The sequence below is a fragment of the Peromyscus californicus genome, unplaced genomic scaffold (assembly GCF_007827085.1).
Source record: "Peromyscus californicus insignis strain IS unplaced genomic scaffold, ASM782708v3 Scaffold_8__1_contigs__length_139910024, whole genome shotgun sequence".
NCBI classification, from domain to species: domain Eukaryota; kingdom Metazoa; phylum Chordata; class Mammalia; order Rodentia; family Cricetidae; genus Peromyscus; species Peromyscus californicus.
Genome location: NW_026294606.1, coordinates 5,804,981 through 5,823,530, shown reverse-complemented (window position 1 = coordinate 5,823,530; position 18,550 = coordinate 5,804,981). Strand labels below are relative to the sequence as shown.

Here is an 18,550-nt window from a genome sequence, read left to right as displayed (position 1 = left end):
TATGTTGTAAGCCTGACCACGGGTCAGAGCAGTGGTGGCACCGACTGGCCACGGACTAAACCTGTAGATGTAACCCTCTTACTAAATGAGAAACAGAGCCAAATGCTGAGTTAAAAGCCCAAGAGGTCAGAGCAGTAGCTAATAGCTGAGACTTAAAACAGACTTCTTATCATCCGCTGCTGTCCTTCCCTGAGAAAGAGACCTACTTCCTGTGTGTCGTTCTGTCTACTCATTGGTTGTAAACCCAACCACATGACCTCCTTGTCACTGCCTGTCTATACAGACCTCCAGGTTTCTATGGTTGGTATTGAGATTAAAGGCATGTGTCTCCAAACTGGCTATGTCCTTGAACACACAGACTCTGCCTGCCATGTGATTGGATTAAAGGTGTGCTCCACCACCGCCCAGCTTCTGCTATGGCTTGCTATTAGCTCTGACCCCCAGGCAACTTTATTTATTAACATACAAATAAAATCACATTTCAGCACAAATAAAATATCACCATATAAACCCTCTGAAACTGTGAGCCAGATAACTTCCTGTTACAAGAATTTGTGAGTTATATCTTAGGTATTGTCTGTCACTGTTCGACTGCTGTGAGGAGACACCAAGACCAAGGCAATATATAGAAGAAAGCATTTAATCAGGGGCTCACTTAAAGTTTCAGAGGGTTAATCCATTATCATCATGGCGGGGAGCACGGTGACAGGCAGGCAGTGGAGCAGCAGCTGAGAGCACACATATGATCTTCAAGTTGTAGGCGGAGCGGATAAGACAGGCCTTGGAGAGGGCAAGAAGTGCACACTGACAAGTCCTGGAGAAGCCAGGGAAGTTAATTAAACTCACAAGCATCCTTCAAAGGAAGGAGATGTTTAACCTGACCCTCCTGGAATGCTGGGAAGGGTGTACTTTACAGCCTGATGATCCTTTGCTGTCTGATGAGCCAGGTTCTGCCCATATTTTCCAGAATTGATGGTTTATTTATCCCGGACCCTTTCCCCCTAAAACCTTGATCATTACTTCTAGGCCATAAAACCCATCCTTATGAGTAATGTCACTTGTAATTTACAACAGCCTAAGAGACTTCTATGTTATCTTAGGGCCAAGCCAATCCTGACTCCCACAGGCATTATGTTTACCTCAGTGAATCTCACTAGACCTAAATCTTGGGTACTATTTCTGAGTCAACAGTAACCATTCTTGTGAAAGAAGCCAGATGTACTTTGTAAAGAATCTTAATGTAGGTCGGGTGGTGGTGGCTGCACATCCCTTTAATCCCAACACTGGAGAGGCAGAGGCAGGTGGATCTCTGAGTTTGAGGCCAGCCTGATCTACAGAGCGAGTTCCAGGACAGCCAGGACCACACAGAGAAACCCTGTCTCCAAAAAAAAAAAGTCTCAATGTAAAGATGTCTTGAATTTGTTGTGCACTTGGAAATAAGTTATCAGAAAAAAAAAGTATTTTTCAAAATTGGGCTGTGCTTAACTATGGCTAACGTAAATGATCTGGCATCAGACTCTAGAAAGTATGGCCCAGCACTGGTATCTAAAAATCAGTCTAGACTGAGTTTCATTCTTGTCTCTTTGCAGATCATTTTCCCCACTTGCTGTAAACCTTGCAGAGACCCCTCCATGCCTGGCTTGGGCCCTTGAAACCTCAAAGTCTACCCTCAGTGACACCTCTTTCAACAAGACCACAACTCCAAATCCTTCCCGAACAGTTCCACTAACTGGTTACCAAGTATTCAAATACATGAGTCTGTGGGGGCCGATCTCATTCAAACCAGCCCAGATATTTTGCTCTAGTAACAGAAAGATGACTGATACATTATTCACCTATTGCATTTAATACCTACTGCCGAGCAACAGATTACCCTGAAATTAGTGGCTGAAAACGACAGACAGTTTCCAGTTTGAGTCCTGAGCCTGGGAATGGCTCAGCTGAGTGCTGATTCAGGGGCTTCACAAAGGTCCTGTGCTCTCTCGAGTGATCTGTCTAGAACAGCAGTTTTAACCTGTGGTCACAACCCCTTCACAGGGGTCACCTAAGACCATCTGAAAACACAGATTTTTTACATTACAGTTCATAACAATAGCAAAATTACAGTTATGGAGCAGCAATGAAAGTAATTTTATGGTTGGGAGTCACCACAACATGAGGACCTGTGTTAAGGGTCTTAGCATTAGGAAGGTTGAGAAGCTCTAGTCTAGAGCATAAATCAAAATAAGGGGAGAAAGGTCCCTGATAAAATAGAATGCCTTCTGTAATGAACATATTTTAAAAATGACTTTTGGACATAGAAATAGCCTAGTCAGGATCCCCACTACACTCAATGCTGTACCTAATAACCAGAACCCAGTGACACTGCTTACTCAAGGTAACCAGGCATACAACTTTGTAAGCAGAAACCCTACGACACCCACTTGACACTCTTCAGGACTGCTGAAGACTGGAGAGATGCCACCTGATCTGTCCTGCTGCTGAAGACTGTCCCCTAGGACCCTGACCCTTGAACTGGAGACTACTATTAGAGACTGGACCTGACCTCCTGCTAAGACATGCAGCCTTGGGGAGACAGGCTTAGGATCAGTCGGGAACCTGGAGTGCAAACCTTGTGTGAAGACCCTCAGCATAAGAAAATATAAGTTTTGTTATACCAACTGAGTGTACCTACCTTTGCCTGCAATAACTTCCTAGTGAGAAATCACTCCACACACTTAGAGATTAATTAAGGAAAATCTCTTTCATAGTGCTTGTTGGCTGGACTAACGCCCAAGGAAGAGCTGGGTGTTCAACAGATTTTACTAAATTATATACACTTTAGGCTTATGCATTCCACAAACACTGTCATCCTTAAATCTCTTCCAGATCCTGGCCCCAGGTTACATTTCAAACAATTTATACAAAGAGAGGAGACTAAAGTCTGGCTGTTCCGGCAGATAGGGAATTTATTTACACAGCAAAAATGTTACATATTACTGGAATTATTTTAAGTACAGCAGTCTTTCTTGTGGGATATTTTGATTGCACCCTGACACTCCCGAGACTGCCAATAAAGTTTACCTTGAATCAGAGGGCAGAACTAGCTACTAGCTGACCTGAACCAGCCATAGAGGTTTTGGAGGACTGAGGACATACAGAGACACAGGAAGTAGTAGGGAGGGGCTTAGAAAGAGTCGCGGCCCTTTTGGATCAAGGAAGGAGAGAGAGGTCATCAGTGGTTGCTTCTTCACCTCTTCTCTGATCATTCAGGTTTTTATCCCATATCTGACTCCCAAGTTTTTATTGATAAAAGAAAAATTAGATAAACACTTCAGTTAACTCTTTTCAAATAGTTGACCCAGGTTCACCTTGCCCACCTGGCAGAATTATGTTTTTCCTGATAAGAGCACAAAGGACTTAATGGCAGACCAGAAGTTTAGGATACTTGTGGACAGACAACCCCCAAACCTCCACATCCACACCCCCTTTCTTTATGGATTGTTTGTTTCGCCATTCATTTGTTAAAAGGAATCTATGTTGGGTCAGGTGAAATGTAATCCAGCACTTGAAATGCTGAGGCAGGAGGATCACAAGTGTGAGGACAGATTGGATATGTAATAAGAGCATGTTAAAGGGAAGAGGAGAAAAAGGGGGAGAGGAGAAGCTACATCAATTAGTATAGAATTCTCCCTTTCCTCCCTCCCCTCCCCTCCCCCTTTCCTTCCCTTCCCCCTTTCCTTCCCTTCTTCCCCTCCCCTCCCCTTCCCCTTTCCTTTCCTTTTCTCTCCTTTCTCCTTTCCTTCTTCCCTTCTTCCCTTCCTTCCCCTCCCCTCCCCTCCCCTTCCCTCCCCTCTCCTTTCTCCTTTCCTTTGGTGTTTTGAGACAGGTTTTCTCAGTGTAATAACCCTGGCTGTCCTCGAACTCTCTCTGTAGACCAGACTGACCTCAAACTCTCAAGAGAGCCTCCTGCTCTGCCTCCCAGATACTGGAATTAAAGGAGTATGCCATCATTGCCCAGCAGAATTTCTTAAACTAGATTTGATCTAGCCTATCTGTGTTTTCATTTAACTTCTTTTATTGCCTTCATTTTTGTAAAACAGTAGAATTGAAGCCTTTATTAGATTCATGTTCAGAGCTTATGGCAAGATCAAGGTGGCTGTGTACTTCCTGCAGCACACCAGATGGGTGATGTCCACACAACCTGCTTTTAAAAATTATTTTTATGTGGGTGTTTTTCCGGCATGTATGTCTTTGCACCACATGTGTGCCTGCTGCCAGAAGTGGAGATACATATGGTTGGGAGATGCCATGTGCCTGCTAGGAATCCAACATTGATCCTCTGCAAGAGCAGAGTTTTCTCAACCTCTAAGCCACCTCTCTAGCCCCTCCCTCCTCAGTATCTCACCTAATGACTTCAGTGGCCACTGATAGTCATTTTCAAGATCTATTCATTAGATTGCAGAACAGTAAAAAATATATATATGTATTGTTTTTTGTTTTTTGGAGACAGGGTTTCTCTGTGTAACTTTGTGCCTTTCCTGGATCACATTCTGTAGACCAGGCTGGCCTCAAACTCAAAAAGATCCACCAGCCTCTGCCTCTGGAGTGCTAGGATTAAAGGCGTGTGCCACCACCACCCAGCCTTTTTTTTTTTAATTAAATATTTATTTAGTATGTATACAGTGTTCTGTCTGCATGTATTCCTGAATGCTAGAAGGGGGCATCAGATTTCATTATAGATGGTTATGAGCCACCATGTGGTTGCTGGGAATTGAACTCAGGACCTCTGGAAGAGCAGCCAGTGCTCTTAGCCTCTGAGCCATCTCTCCAGCCCTCAAATTCTAATAGTCATTTTACATTCATTAGCTCACATTATTCTATAATAAAGGCCTCCTTCCACCTAGTTACCCTGAAATGGTGTTCATGCAGGAATAAGAGGGCTAGTGCTGCTTCCCTTCTTTCATTTATCAATTTTGACAGTGATGAATTGACTCCTACCAACATACCAAAACCAAATATAGTTTCTTTCCTTAGAGTATGTGTAATTATGAATTTATAGATTTTTATTTGTTTGCTTTCCAATACTCTATTGGGTCTCAAAGAGTTTCTAGGCTTCTCAGATACCATCATCACCTATTATTTTTAAAAAAGGATTTCTTATTATGTGTGTGTATGTTTTGTCTGCAATATGTGTCTCTGTACCACATGTGTGCCTTGTGCCTGAGGAAGCCAGAGAAGACATCAAATCTCCTAGAACTGGAGTCACAGAGGGTGGTGAGCCACCATGTGGGTGCTGGGAATAGAGCCCAGGTCCTGTGCAAGAGCAGCCAGTGCTTTCAAGCCCTCTTTCCAGCCTCATCACAGATTCTTTCATTTCATTTTGACCCAGGCTTCATTAAACTTAATTGAACTAGGGACTGGAGAGGTGGCTTAGCAGTTAAGAGCACGTGTTCTGGCAGAGGACCTGTGTACAGTTCCCAGCACCCACATAATGGCTTACAACTGTTCAGAACTCTAGTTCCAGGAGATGGGACTTCTGTAGGCACTGGGCACCACACATGGTGCATATGCCTATACACAGGCAAAACACTCGCACACATAAAAGTTAAAAACAAAAAACAAAAAAAAACAACCACACAATCAAATTTTAAAAACTGAATTTCAGCCCTGCAACATGGATGCCGGTTTTAGTTAGTTAGTATCAGCGGACCTTTAGCCCACCCTGAGAACAGCGAAATAGGGAACAAAGTGATGAGGCTGTAATAGCTGCTCTTCACATTATAAAAGTCAAACTAACAGTTTGTCTTTTGGAGAAAATCTTGGAAAATGAAATTTTTTGTTCCCCATAGGTTTTTGTTGTTACTACTTGGGTAGGGCCTTTTATTATGGTACAGGCTAATAGTAGAATTCTGTTATATAGCACAGACTGGCCTCAAACTCACAGTCATCCTCCTGCCTCTGCCTCTAGAATTCTGAAACCACAAGCATGACTCACTGAGGCTTCCTATAGATGCTCTTCTTGACAGACTTTGAGCTCTGTCATAGTAAACGTGTAAAGCCACTTGTGACATATGGTGGCCTGGCTTCCAAATGCACGGCTCTGCATTTGTAGCATAGAGAAAACAATTTCTGAAAGCAGCCTGAAAGCAGTGTGCCCTTAGGTTTGTTTGATGTAGCGACATCAGAAGCCAGTGGTACCATGCAGGCCGAGCAGTGAAAACTACTTTCCGCAAGGGGCTGGAGCAGTTAAGAGTGCTTACTCCTTTTCAGAGGACCTTGGTTTGGTTCTGGGCACCTTCATCAGGTAGTGTATAACCCCTTTATTTCAATTACAGGGAAGTGTGACACCTGTGGCCGCTGCAGGAGCCTGCATGCACATGGTACATATAAACCCATCCAGGCCTGATGACTATAGTTAAGTCACCGGAACCCACATGGTGGTAGGAGACACTCAACACCCGCAAGTTACCCTCTGAATTCCACACATGTGCCATGGCAAGCACATGCATGTGCACACACATAGTACATAACAAAACAAACTGAAAATGTAATGTGTTTTTTGTCTCAAGCATGAAGTGCACGAACAGAACAGGTACCAGGGGTACAGCAGAACTCTGGATCCTCAAATTGGCGGCAATGGGGGAGGGTGTGGCTCTGTGGGAGCCTACCTGCCTACCTACAGAATACCAGAGGCCCTAGGCTCCATTCCCAACATCAAATGTAATAAAAACCAAGGCTACTATTGTCTCAGCTGCCATGCTTCAACAGACCATCTCTCAGAGAAGAGAACTTCCCAGTGTCCTTCCCGACAGCTGCACCCCCGTTCCCAGGACGATCACAAGCAAGGGGACAGGTTGACAGTTACTCACTGAGACTGAACCACACCTACCTCTGGATGGGCACAGGATCACCTGCCCTTGAATCACACGAGGAGGGACAGGCACCAGCTACTCCATGTAAGCTGTGTACTGCTCAGTCACTGTCACAAGTGTCCAGCAGACGGCAGCAAGGTACTCAGACACAAAGCACCTCTCCCGGGTTTATGTGCTTACAGCAAGAAGGCAGGGGTGAGGAGAGCCCCTAGGCATTCATCTCCGCACACTAACCAGCTGCACCAGAGCTTTGGTACTTAGCTCCGTGACACAGGAAATCATCTTACTGTAAGTCTCTTAAAATTATACTTGGAAAATTCTATCTTGATGATAATATTCTACTCCATGTTAAAGAAGTTTCTAAGATCTTAATTCAGTTCCAGTGAAGTCTAAAAACAAACATTTAGGCAAACAGACATTCAAAACCCACTACTATTACCAATAAAAAGCCCAAAATTAAATGCCAAGCTTGATCTTTTTTATTTTTTTCAAAGACAAATTCTTGGAGGTGGTGAGGTGAGAGGGAATCTGGGAGGAGTTAGGGGTAGATTGAGGGGGTAGGATCAAAGTTCACTGTATACAGTTCTCAAAGAACTAAAGTGCTGTATTAAAAATAATACAAGGTCTTAAGTATTCTAGGTTAGTCTTGTACTATCTAGCTGAGACGGATGACCTTAAATGTCTCCTTCCTGACTCCGTCTCCTCAGTGCTGGGATCACAGGTATGCAACATTACACACATGGTTTTATACAGTGCTGGGAACTGAACTCAGGGCCCTGTTCATGGCAGGCACTCACTCCATCAACTGAACTGCATTCATAGCCCAATTTTTTTAAAAGACTTTATGTGTATGTGCACATGTATGTGGATTACAGTGGAGGCCAGCAGAGGGCACTGATCTCTTGGAACTGGAGTTACTGGTAGTTGTTAGTGCCCAGGGTGGGTGCTGGGAACCAAACTCATGTCCTCCACAAGAGCAGCAAATGTCCCTAACTGGGGAACTGTCTCTTTAGCACTTATTTTTGACTTTTAAGATAACCCAGGATGGTCTAGAACTCATGATCCCTCAGCTTCCAACTTCTGAGTACTGGGATTACATGTACGTGTGCCACCATACCAAGCATTACTTGATGGGAGAATTCCCACTGAGCTACACCTGGTCTGGCTCCAGAGCACCTAGCCTTGATCCACCTTTTGTTTTCCTTGTCGCCCTTGAAGTCAGTCTTGTCTGAGAGAGTCCCAAGGGTGCAAAGCCTATGCAAAACTTAGTTGGGAAAAATCCTGCACACTGTGATATTCGTAAATTGAGAATCTGCATTTGCCATTGTCCTTTTGGAAGCTTAGGATGTTTTGGGGATATGGATATCGACTTGCTAAAAGTGCAAATTGGAAAATAATAAAGATGCCCTTGTAAATGAAAAAGGAAGGGTGTCTCAGTCCGAGAGAGACTGGGCCCCCTTCAGCTGGAAAGGCTAAAGATTCATCCTTAAAGTACGCTATCTAATATTAATTATTATAGCACATAGAAAATAAGTAAATTGGCCTGTGACTCAGTGGTAGAGTATTTGCCTAGCATACACAAGGACCCCAGGGCCATAGAAACACAAAAGAGGGAAAGAAGAAGAACATGGCTATTATTGAAGATTATACAATATGATTATGGGATTATGGGAATACACAATGATATGCCAAGAAAAAAAAAGAAAAGACTGGATAGTCAATTACCTATTCTTGTGATTTCTATCTATATCAAATCAAAATGATGAAAATGACTGTATGATCTAAAAGTGCAAGTATTTCCACTGGATCCATTCACATTCACTGTCAGTAATAAATGCAGCGTGTGCGATGAAAGGGAATTCCTCTCATGTCAACCCTGTGGTTACGGGCATAGTCCCACAAGTGAAAATCCAGAAGAACAGAGTTGATCTCGCCCTGAGGTTTCTCACCCCTTTTCTCAAAAAGCTCCAGAAGACAATCCCGGATCAGTTCGACACACCAAATTGAGCAACCTCTAATTTCCACCTCTAGTCTATCTCCATTTGAGAGCATTTCTCCTGCAAGAATTAAAAAAGGGAAAGAAAAAAATTCATTTAGAAACCTAGGCATTGCTGGGCAGCGGTGGTGCCTGCCTTTAATCCCAGTACTCGGGAGGCAGAGGCAGGCTGATCTCTGTGCGTTTGAGGCTAGCCTGGGCTACAGAGTGAGTTCCAGGACAGGCTCCAAAGCTACACAAAGAAACCCTGTCTGGAAAAACCAAAAAAAAGAAAAAAAAAAAAATGAAGCCTAGGCATTAATGTAAGAACACAAGTTAAATTCACAGTGACTGAGGCTGTGTCTGGCTTGTTTGACTCAGTACTCCAGGACCAGAACCTAGTATTACACTGTGCACATACTAGTTCCTGAAGCAAATCTGTTATATGAAGATATGGTAGCCCTAAATTTAAAGGGCTTTTTGCTTGGATATAAAGGAGACAGATGTGGCCCATAGGAAAATGGCGGTTTATAAAGGGAAAAGGGGAAACCATGTTAGGATGAGGTGTTTAATTTTAATTGGGCACATTAATTAGGGTGGCCAAAGGGAGATTTAATACTTTGGAGTTTAATACTTTGATAGCTGAACCTTGGTAATCAGTCTCAGCGGGAGGAAGTGGCCAAATAAGGGCCTAGCCCCTGGTGGCTGGCTTTAGGAGTGTAATCTCATGGTTTTCATCGGGGGAGGGGGGAGAGGGGACCCGTTGGCACCAGGTTTGCCAGACTTGGGCTGCTGGAGCCCTTCACTAGCCAGAAGCACAACACTGAACCTAAAGAGACTACAGCATTTTCATGATCAAGTTATCTTTGAGGTCACTGGCTGATTTCAGCAGAAAAGGAGGGGGGAAATGTGTCAAAACCCATACGATACACAGCTTGCTGGTAGCCAGGACAGGCACCAAAACTGTCTCAAACTCCCCCACACCCCCCAAAAAAATTAAAAAATAAAGAACTAACATGAAAGTAATACAGTCATTTTTCTTGTAAAAAGAAGTCACTTTCTGTGGTGGTATTTGTAATCTAAGAAATAAAGCTTGCCTGAAGATCAGAGGATAGAGCCAGCCACAGAGTTAAACATAGAGGTCAGGCAGTGGTGACACACACCCTTTAAGATCCGTCTGGATCTCTGTGAGTTCAAGGCCACACTGGGCTACATGAGACTGATCCGGTCTAGGAGAGAAATAGAGCTAGGCAGTGGTGGCACACACCTTTAACTCCAGTATTTGGGAAGCACACATGCCATTAATCCCAGCACTAGGAAGGTTGAGATAGGAAGTGAAATGGCTGGGTGGAGAAAGGCATATCAGGCTGGAGAAGACAGGAACTAGAGCCTTTCGGCTAAAGACTTAGAGACATTTGATCTTTTGGCATTTACCCCAATATTTGGCTCTGAGTTTTTATTATAATACCATTTAGGATTTGTGCAACAACTTACACAAACTTTTTAATTTACCTGACCTATTCTAACATGCAAGATGCCCAGCCTCATGTCTGTAACTGTGCCCAATCATGACTACGAAAGATAACTCAGTGGCAGGCCTTAACTCTCTTGACTCAAAATCTTGTACCTACTACCTCTCTGTTACCACCTTCATATCACAATGCACTTTAGTCGGCTCAGTTAACACACATCAATCACTACATGTATTCTACACATCTCCATGAAACAAAATAGGTTTCATTTATCAAGCTCTGAAATTATAATGTCCATATAAACACAATTTTCATTCTGTCCACATTCCACACTGTAAGCAAAGTTGTTTATAAACAAGCCCAAACAGACTCAGCAACAAACCACAGAACAGCAAACAAGGATATAAGCTGCAAACCTCTGAGAAGCTTCTTCAGTAATTCATTCGAGTATTTCAGGGCTCCAAAGTAAAGGAGAATCTGTGGCAGTCTGTAATCAGCAAACATGGTGATGCTGGAGATGTCCTTAAAGCAGCCATCTCCCTTTCCTTCCAACACACTCCATGTGTCTGCCACAAGGATCTGGGCTCGTTTGTAAAAGGCAATCCTTTTCCCCTGGTAAGTGAAGAATACAGATCACTGTGGCTTCTGTGTAGTCTTTTTTTTTTTTTTTTTTTTTGGTTTTTCGAGACAGGGTTTCTCTGTAGCTTTGCGCCTTTCCTGGAACTCGCTTTGGAGACCAGGCTGGCCTCGAACTCACAGAGATCCGCCTGGCTCTGCCTCCCGAGTGCTGGGATTAAAGGCGTGCGCCACCACCGCCCGGCGGCTTCTGTGTAGTCTTAACGTATACTATTTAAAAAGGGCACTTGATGGAGACAGACTGTCCCAAAAAACAAAAAAGGGCACTTGTTGAAAGCATTTTTTCAAGGGACAACGATCCTATTCCATTGGTAAGAATTTATGAACTTTTTACAGAAAATAAAAGGATCTAACAGCAAGATGGCTCAGTAAGCTAAGGTCTGTGTTGCCCAGGACCCACATGGTGAAACCAACTCCCAAATGTTGTTTTCTGACTTCCACACTCACACTGCACTACAGCACACAACCCGGACCCAAACACATAATACATACATGTGATTTTTAAATTATTCTTGCCCAGTGTGCAACCCATGCATTTAATCCCAGCGCTAGAGGCAAGCAGATCTCTGAGTTTGAGGGCAGCCTGGTCTACACAGTGCCCAGACCAGCAAGGGCTACACAGTGAGACCCTGTCTCAAAACATTAACATTATCATTACAAATCCTCTGTTTTTGTTTTCTGAGACAGGGTTTCTCTGTGTAGCTCTGGCTGTACTAGAACTCACTCCATAGAACAGGCTGACCTCAAACTCACAGAGACATATCTGCCTCTGCCTCTCTAGTGCTCTGATTAAAGGCATGCCCACTATGCCTGCCTGGTTTTGTCATGTCCCACACCACCACCACCCCCTCACCCGGCCACCCAAGGTACACAAAATATTCAGTGTAGATGTAACGATCTTATTAAATAAGAAACACAGAGGCAAATGCTGAGTTAAAAGCCCTCAGAAAGAGACCTACTTCCTGTGTGTCTTTTTATTGACTTTCTGTTCTGCCTACTCATTGGTTGTAAACCCAACCACATGACCTCCTCGTCACTGCCTGTCTATACTGACCTCTAGGTCTCTGTGGTTGGTATTGAGATTAAAGGCCTGTGTCTCCATGCTGGCTGTATCCTTGAACACAAGAGATCTGCCTGTCATGTGATCGGGATTAAAGGCGTATGCTACCACTGCCAGACTTCTGCTATGGCTTGCTATTAGCTCTGACCTCCAGGTAACTTTATTAACATACAAATAAGGTCACATTTCACCACAAATAAAATATCACCATATTCAGTCTTGATACCTTTTGGCATTCAGTAGTCATTTTCTTCTTCTTTTCTTTTCTCCCTCCCTCCCCCCACCCCCCAGTGCTAGGGATCAAACTCGGGGCTTCATGTGCACAAGGTAAGCACAGGGAGCTATAGCGAGCGAGCAAGGAGCTAGATCCCTAGACGCCAGCATTTTCTTTCTTTAAAAGGAAAAAAAAAAAAAAAACCTATTTCATTTCTAACCATTTGCACACGTGTTTGGGGTGGTGGTGGTCTATGATGCATGTATGGGTGTCTGCAGAAGCCAGAGGCATTAGATATCCTGGAGCTGGAGTCACAGGTGGTAGTGAGTTGCCCAGCATGGGTGGTGGGAGCCAAACACTGGTCTTCTGGGAGAGTAAGTGTTTGGTTTTTTGGGGGGTGGGGTGGGGGTTGAGACAAGTTTTCTCGGTGTAACTTTGGAGCCTGTCCTGGAACTGGCTCTGTAGACTGGGCTGGTCTTGAACTCACAGAGATCTGCCTGGCTCTGCCTCCTGAGTGCTGGGATTAAAGGCTTGTGAGGTGGTATTGTGTTTCCCAAAATATTGTGCACCCTAATAAACTTATCTGGGGTCAGAGACAGAACAGCCACAATACTAAACATAGAAGTTAGGCAGTGGTAGCACACGCCTTTAATCCTAGCATTCCAGAGACAGAAATCCCTCTGGATCTCTGAGTTCAAGGCCACATTGGAAACAGCCAAGCATGGTGACTCACGCCTTTAATCCCAGAAAGCAAGCCTTTAATCCCAGGGAGTGATGGTAGAAAGCAGAAAGGTATATAAGGCGTGAGGACCAGAAACTGGAAGCATTAGGCTGGTTAAGCTTTTAGCTGGTTAAGCTTCAGGCTTTCGAGCAGCAGTTCAGCTGAGAGCCATTGGGATGAGGACACAGAGGCTTCCAGTCTGAGGAAACAAGATCAGCTGAGAAGTTGGCCAGGTGAGGTTAGCTGTGGCTTGTTCTGTCTCTCTGACCTTCCAGCATTCACCCCAATAACTGGCCCCAGGTTTGATTTTATTAATAAGAACTTTTAAGATTCCTGCTACAGCTTGAGCCACCACCGTCCGACTGAGTGTTCTGAACCTCTGAGCTAGCTCTCCAGTCTCTCGCACTCATTTTCAATATTAGTCGTAAATATATGTCAGTGTGCTATAATTCAACTAGTTATTATTTTTATATGTAGACAGCATTGTTTTTGAAAAATTCTTTAACCGAAAACATGCTTATCTGTGGTCGGGGGTATAGTCCAGCGGTTACATATTTGTCCTCTGACATCCACATGGGTGCCTTGACACACACGCAGTGTACACAAGTGCTTGGGTGTGTGCACATGCACACACAGAGAAGTAAAAATGTAAAAACATGTAAATTTTAAACAGTAAAAAATGATATCTTATAAAAATACTCCATCATAATGAGAAATAACCTATTACCTAGCCTTTCATAAAAGGTTTACCTCCTTTTATGAAAAGAACATTTCTAAAGTGGCTATTGAGGGCTTTTGGGTGAGAGGAAGCAGGTTCCCTGCACCAGGAGTGGTTCACAACCATCCCTGACGCTGGTTCCTGGGGACACCCTCTTCTGAACTCCATGCGCACTAGCCATGAACACGGCACACATAGACACAGGCAAGCAAAACATTCATATACAAACTAAACACATTTCAAAAAGAAAAGACACTCAGCCTGGAGGAGGGAGATTTAATTGCTTTTCTGTTGCTGTGATAAAGCACCATGATCCGAAGCAATTTAGAAAAAGTAGAGTTGGTTTGGGTTTACAGGTCCAGAGGGAGATTCTGGGGGAGGAGACCGGCCACAGGCATGACTGACAGCATAGCACAGGAGGCTGAGAGCTCACAGCTCATACACATAAAATTAATCAAACAAAAAGTCAAAACCGAAAATATTCAGTGACAAGGATTCCAAAGGATTTCACAAAAATGAAACCTAGGTGTGTAGTGGGAGCATAAAACCAATGCTCATCATTAAAAAGTACATCCATTTAATTTTTTTTGTATCATAAAACAAATTTTATAACTGTGTGTAAGAAAACATACACCAAGCTTTCCAAGAAATACTTTTTTCCTAGAGAAAAACTGTTATACATTCTACCTTCTGATTCTCGTCCAACTTCATGAACTTTTAAAGTACTAAAGGTGCTTCTTTATCCTCAAGTGACAGCATTATTTTGAGGGCTGAAACATTTTAAAGGAATAAAAGACAAAATAAAGGAAATCTCCAACTGGAAAACAAAAAATAATGGATCTGAAAGGCAAATTTTGTTATTGCTTCTAGTCCACAGTAAACAAGCTTCAAATTTTAAGTTGCTAGCCTTAAAAACAGCTCTGGAAAGAAAAGCATTAACTCAGAATCATTATGGATTCCAAAATCCTCTGGCGATAAACTCACCTTAAACTCTGTCACATCTCTGTAAGAAGGAAAATTTTCAACAACCAGGTACATTAACTTCTGTGCACTCTTTTCACTTTTTTTGACACAATTAAGAAAAGAGCCTCCAAATTTGTCCAGCAGAATTTTCCCAGTCTCATTCAGAATCCGATGTCTCTCTTCTATTAAAGGCATGGGCACGGCTGTGTCTGAACGAAATATATTCCGAACTTGATCAAGAGTCACCGCGGCGTAGTAGGAGGCACTAGTTATTGGTATCCCTTTAAAGAGAAAATTCAGAGATTTTTACAACTTGTAAATAATATGGAATCAAATTCACGTTAAAGACGATGGAGTGCAGTGCTGCTGCCTACTCTGAGCATTGGGGTAGAGGGTGAGGCAGCAGGATGGGATCCCAGTGAGTTCAAGGCCAGTGTAGTCTGAATTCTACACCGGCCAGGGCTACTCAGTGAGATGTCTTTCTGTCAGAAGACTAGGGTTCAATTCCCAGCACCCACATGGCGGTTCACGACCTTCTGTTACTGTAGTTCAAGGGCATCGACCTCCGTGGGCATTGCATGTACATGGTGCACAGATATGCATTGAGGCAAAACAAACAAAACAAAACAACAACAACATACAAACAAAATAAATAACTCTAAGTAAGTGCTCCAGATATGCATAAAAGGTGCACAAATAACAATCTGAAGTAACCCCTGCTTCGCTGTATATTTACTCAAACACTACTCACAACAGCAATGTGACATTGCTATAAAATGTGACATTGTGCCAGGCGGTGGTGGCGCACGCCTTTAATCCCAGCACTCGGGAGGCAGAGCCAGGCGGATCTCTGTGAGTTCGAGGCCAGCCTGGGCTACCAAGTGAGTTCCAGGACAGGCGCAAAGCTACACAGAGAAACCCTGTCTCGAAAAACCAAAAAAAAAAAAAAAAAAAGTGACATTGTATAAAACGTTCTATAATCTGTCCTTTTCTTCTTCAGGTGGCGTTCACTTTTCATTTGTTTTCCTGTGACAGGGTTTCACTCTCTACGAGCCTGGCCTGAAACTACACTGTTCAGGCTGGCCTAGAAACCAGTGATCTTTCTGCTCCTGCTCTGGCCTGGAGTGCTGGGATTGTGGACAGGTGCCACTATGGCCAACTTAAAGTGACTTTTTTTTTTTTTTTTTTTTTTAAAGAAAACTGGTTTTGTCACTGAAAGGACCAAGCAGAAGCCCTAACAGGCTGCTCAGTCTTCTCTCAGAGATCAGGCCCCAATTTCAGTTTCCTGAGACTTGAGCAAGAGGTTTCTAGGAGGGCCATAAACAAAAGACAAAGTCCTTGTCTGGCAGTGGCTCCCTTTCTGCATGTATTGTGGTAGTATTGTGTTCCCCAAAATATTGTGTACCTTAATAAACTTATCTGGGGTCATAGAACAGAAAAGCCACAAGATACTTAGGCTAGAAAATGTTAGCACACACCTTTAATCCTAGCATTCCAGAGACAGAAATCCCTCTGGCTCTCTGTGAGTTCAAGGCCACATTGGAAACAGCCAGGCATGGTGACTCACGCCTTTAATCCCAGAAAGCAGCCTTTAATCCCAGGGAGTGAGCCTTTAATCCCAGGGAGTGGTGGTAGAAAGCAGAAAAGTTTATAAGGCGTGAGGACCAGAAACTGGAAGCATTTGGCTGGTTAAGCATTTTGGCTGGTTAAGTATTCAGGCTTCTAGCAGCAGTTCAGCTGAGAGCCATTGGGATGAGGACACAGAAGCTTCCAGTCTGAGGAAACAGGACCAGCTGAGGAATTGGCCAGGTGAGATAGCTGTGGCTTGTTCTGTCTCTCTGACCATCCGGCATTTCACCCCAACAACTGGCCCCGGGTTTGATTTTATTAATAAGACTCTCTAAGATTCATGCTACAATGTACTCTGACCGCTCAAGGCTCAGCCAATTGTTTATTGTCTGGGACCCCTCACCAACTCTGAGCTATGTGCATGAGTCAAGGACAGAGCCTGGACCACTGAGTTAGCTCCCAGTCAATACGTCCCAGTCCAGCCAGCCTTCAAGGCAGCTCAAGGAGAAAGCCTGTGACCAGGCTTGCCCCAAATGATTAAAGTAACCCCCAACTAACCCTAGCCAATTAAAAGTTACTAACATGATTGCCACTTCCATAAACCAATCCTGAGTCTGTTCCTATGTAGTCTGTAGACCCTAAGCCCCCCTTGCTTTAAAAACCCTGCCCCATTGCTACTCGGGGGTCTCTCGCGCTCTGCTGCTGTCAGACAGACGGAGAGTCCCGAGTTAACTGGTAACAATACAAAGAGTCTGCTTTTGCATCGGTTTCGGTCTCTTGGTGGTCTTCGGGGGACTCTGGGTACAACAGTCACCTCTGCTGACTGACATATAGCTTCTGTGTGTGGACTTCAGCCTTAGGCAGAGGACACCTCCAGACCCGCACCGGGCAACAGGTGCGAAGGGCCACACCCACCTTGGTCGAGCGCTCGGTTCACCGCGGCGCACAGAGCCCAGAAGCCGGTGTATGCTCTCCCGCCGTACCGCACCTCACACTTGTGCTCCTCCTGCTCCGCCCAGAAGGAGAAGTTGAGCGTGTCCACCACGAACACCCAGTTGAGCGCAGCCTCGTCGGCCCCGCGAGGGTTGAGCTCGTGCAGGGACTTCCACTGCTCCACGCGCCACGCCGAGGCCGCGGGCAGCAGCAGCTCGGCCGTCCTGCGCACGCCCTCGAGGTCCACGTACACGTCGCGACTGTTCTCGGTCACGAACCATGCCGCCTCACGCGGCGGCAGCGGTGCATCCATGCTGCCCTCGCCCTGCTCCGCACGGCTGTGGCCACGCCCACCTTGGGGCCACGCACTTGGGGCCTCTTCCGGGTGTGAAATCCGGAAGCCGCACCAGGAGGCTTCCGGATGGAGTCTGTGGCTCCGGGCTCGGCCAAATTGTTCCTGGTCGCACGCCAGTGGCACGCGGGTCTTTGAGGAAGACTTGGGGATCGCTTGGGTCGTGGGGACTCAAAGTTACTGCGGGGCTGCCTGGTGGCGGGATGTAGACAAACCTTCGGCGGCAGCCAGCAAATGGCTACTTGGCTGCAGCTCCTCTGTCTCCACACTTCAGAGGCCGAATGGATGTTTAGGATTAGTTGGAACATTGAGTAGAGGAGGGAACATTATTGTGTATCTGACCTTGTGCGCAATCACTGGATTTCCTGCATGTAACAGGAGTGATGGTGAGCCCCGGTTTGCAAGTAAAGGGGAATAACCATATGATGAGGTTCCCCGAAGGGAACTGTATGAGCCAACTGTAGGGAAAAGGACCAGCCAAAGAAACCCACCCTAGCCCTGAGTCCAGAGCCAGTGAAAGAAACACTTTAGCCCTGAAACCAGATCCAAATCTGCCCCTAACCAACTAAGCAGAAAACGAACCAATCTCTGAGCACGAGATCGAGGCAATCAGAGCTCAAGGGACTGAAATCTGACCAATTCCCACCCAGAAAAACTTCCTCATGGAAGCCCTGTATAAGCCCTGCGCGCCAGCCTGTTCAGTTCGCGGCTGCCTTTTTCCACCCTGGCAGAGTGGATTCTTCCCTCCCAATAAATAAATCTCTTCTTTCGCCAGAGCAGAGATGAAACCTGGACCGAGCGGAGCAGAGAAGGGCTTTAACACTTTGGCTGGGGAAACCTTCCCCTAGGGGACCAGAGTTGTTGAAACCTGAACAGAACTGTAACTAACAATTTCGTTGGTGAAGCCCTGCGCTGCTGGAGCAAGAGCTGTTACATTGCAGCAATCTTTCCCTGGAGCAGAGCTGTGATTTGTCCTATTCCTTGGTTGCCGATTGCCAGAACCCCTTTCCATTCGAGTTGCAATGCTTACACCAATCATAAATGCCAACCATTCTGGTCATTAAGTGGTGACAGGGCAAGACA

General features: G+C 44.8%; 1 protein-coding gene across 1 annotated transcript; it reads right to left on the bottom strand.

Annotated features, from left to right (window-relative positions):
* Window positions 1–7,310: 7,310 nt before the first annotated feature.
* Qng1 (Q-nucleotide N-glycosylase 1) lies at window positions 7,311–17,471 on the bottom strand. Its single transcript, XM_052728776.1, has 4 exons — window positions 17,098–17,471; window positions 14,635–14,894; window positions 10,718–10,913; window positions 7,311–8,911 (listed from the first exon to the last, which is right to left on the bottom strand). Exons 1-4 carry the CDS (start codon window positions 17,426–17,428, stop codon window positions 8,679–8,681), a joined length of 1,020 nt encoding a protein of 339 aa, XP_052584736.1. The 5' UTR covers window positions 17,429–17,471; the 3' UTR covers window positions 7,311–8,678.
* Window positions 17,472–18,550: the final 1,079 nt, after the last annotated feature.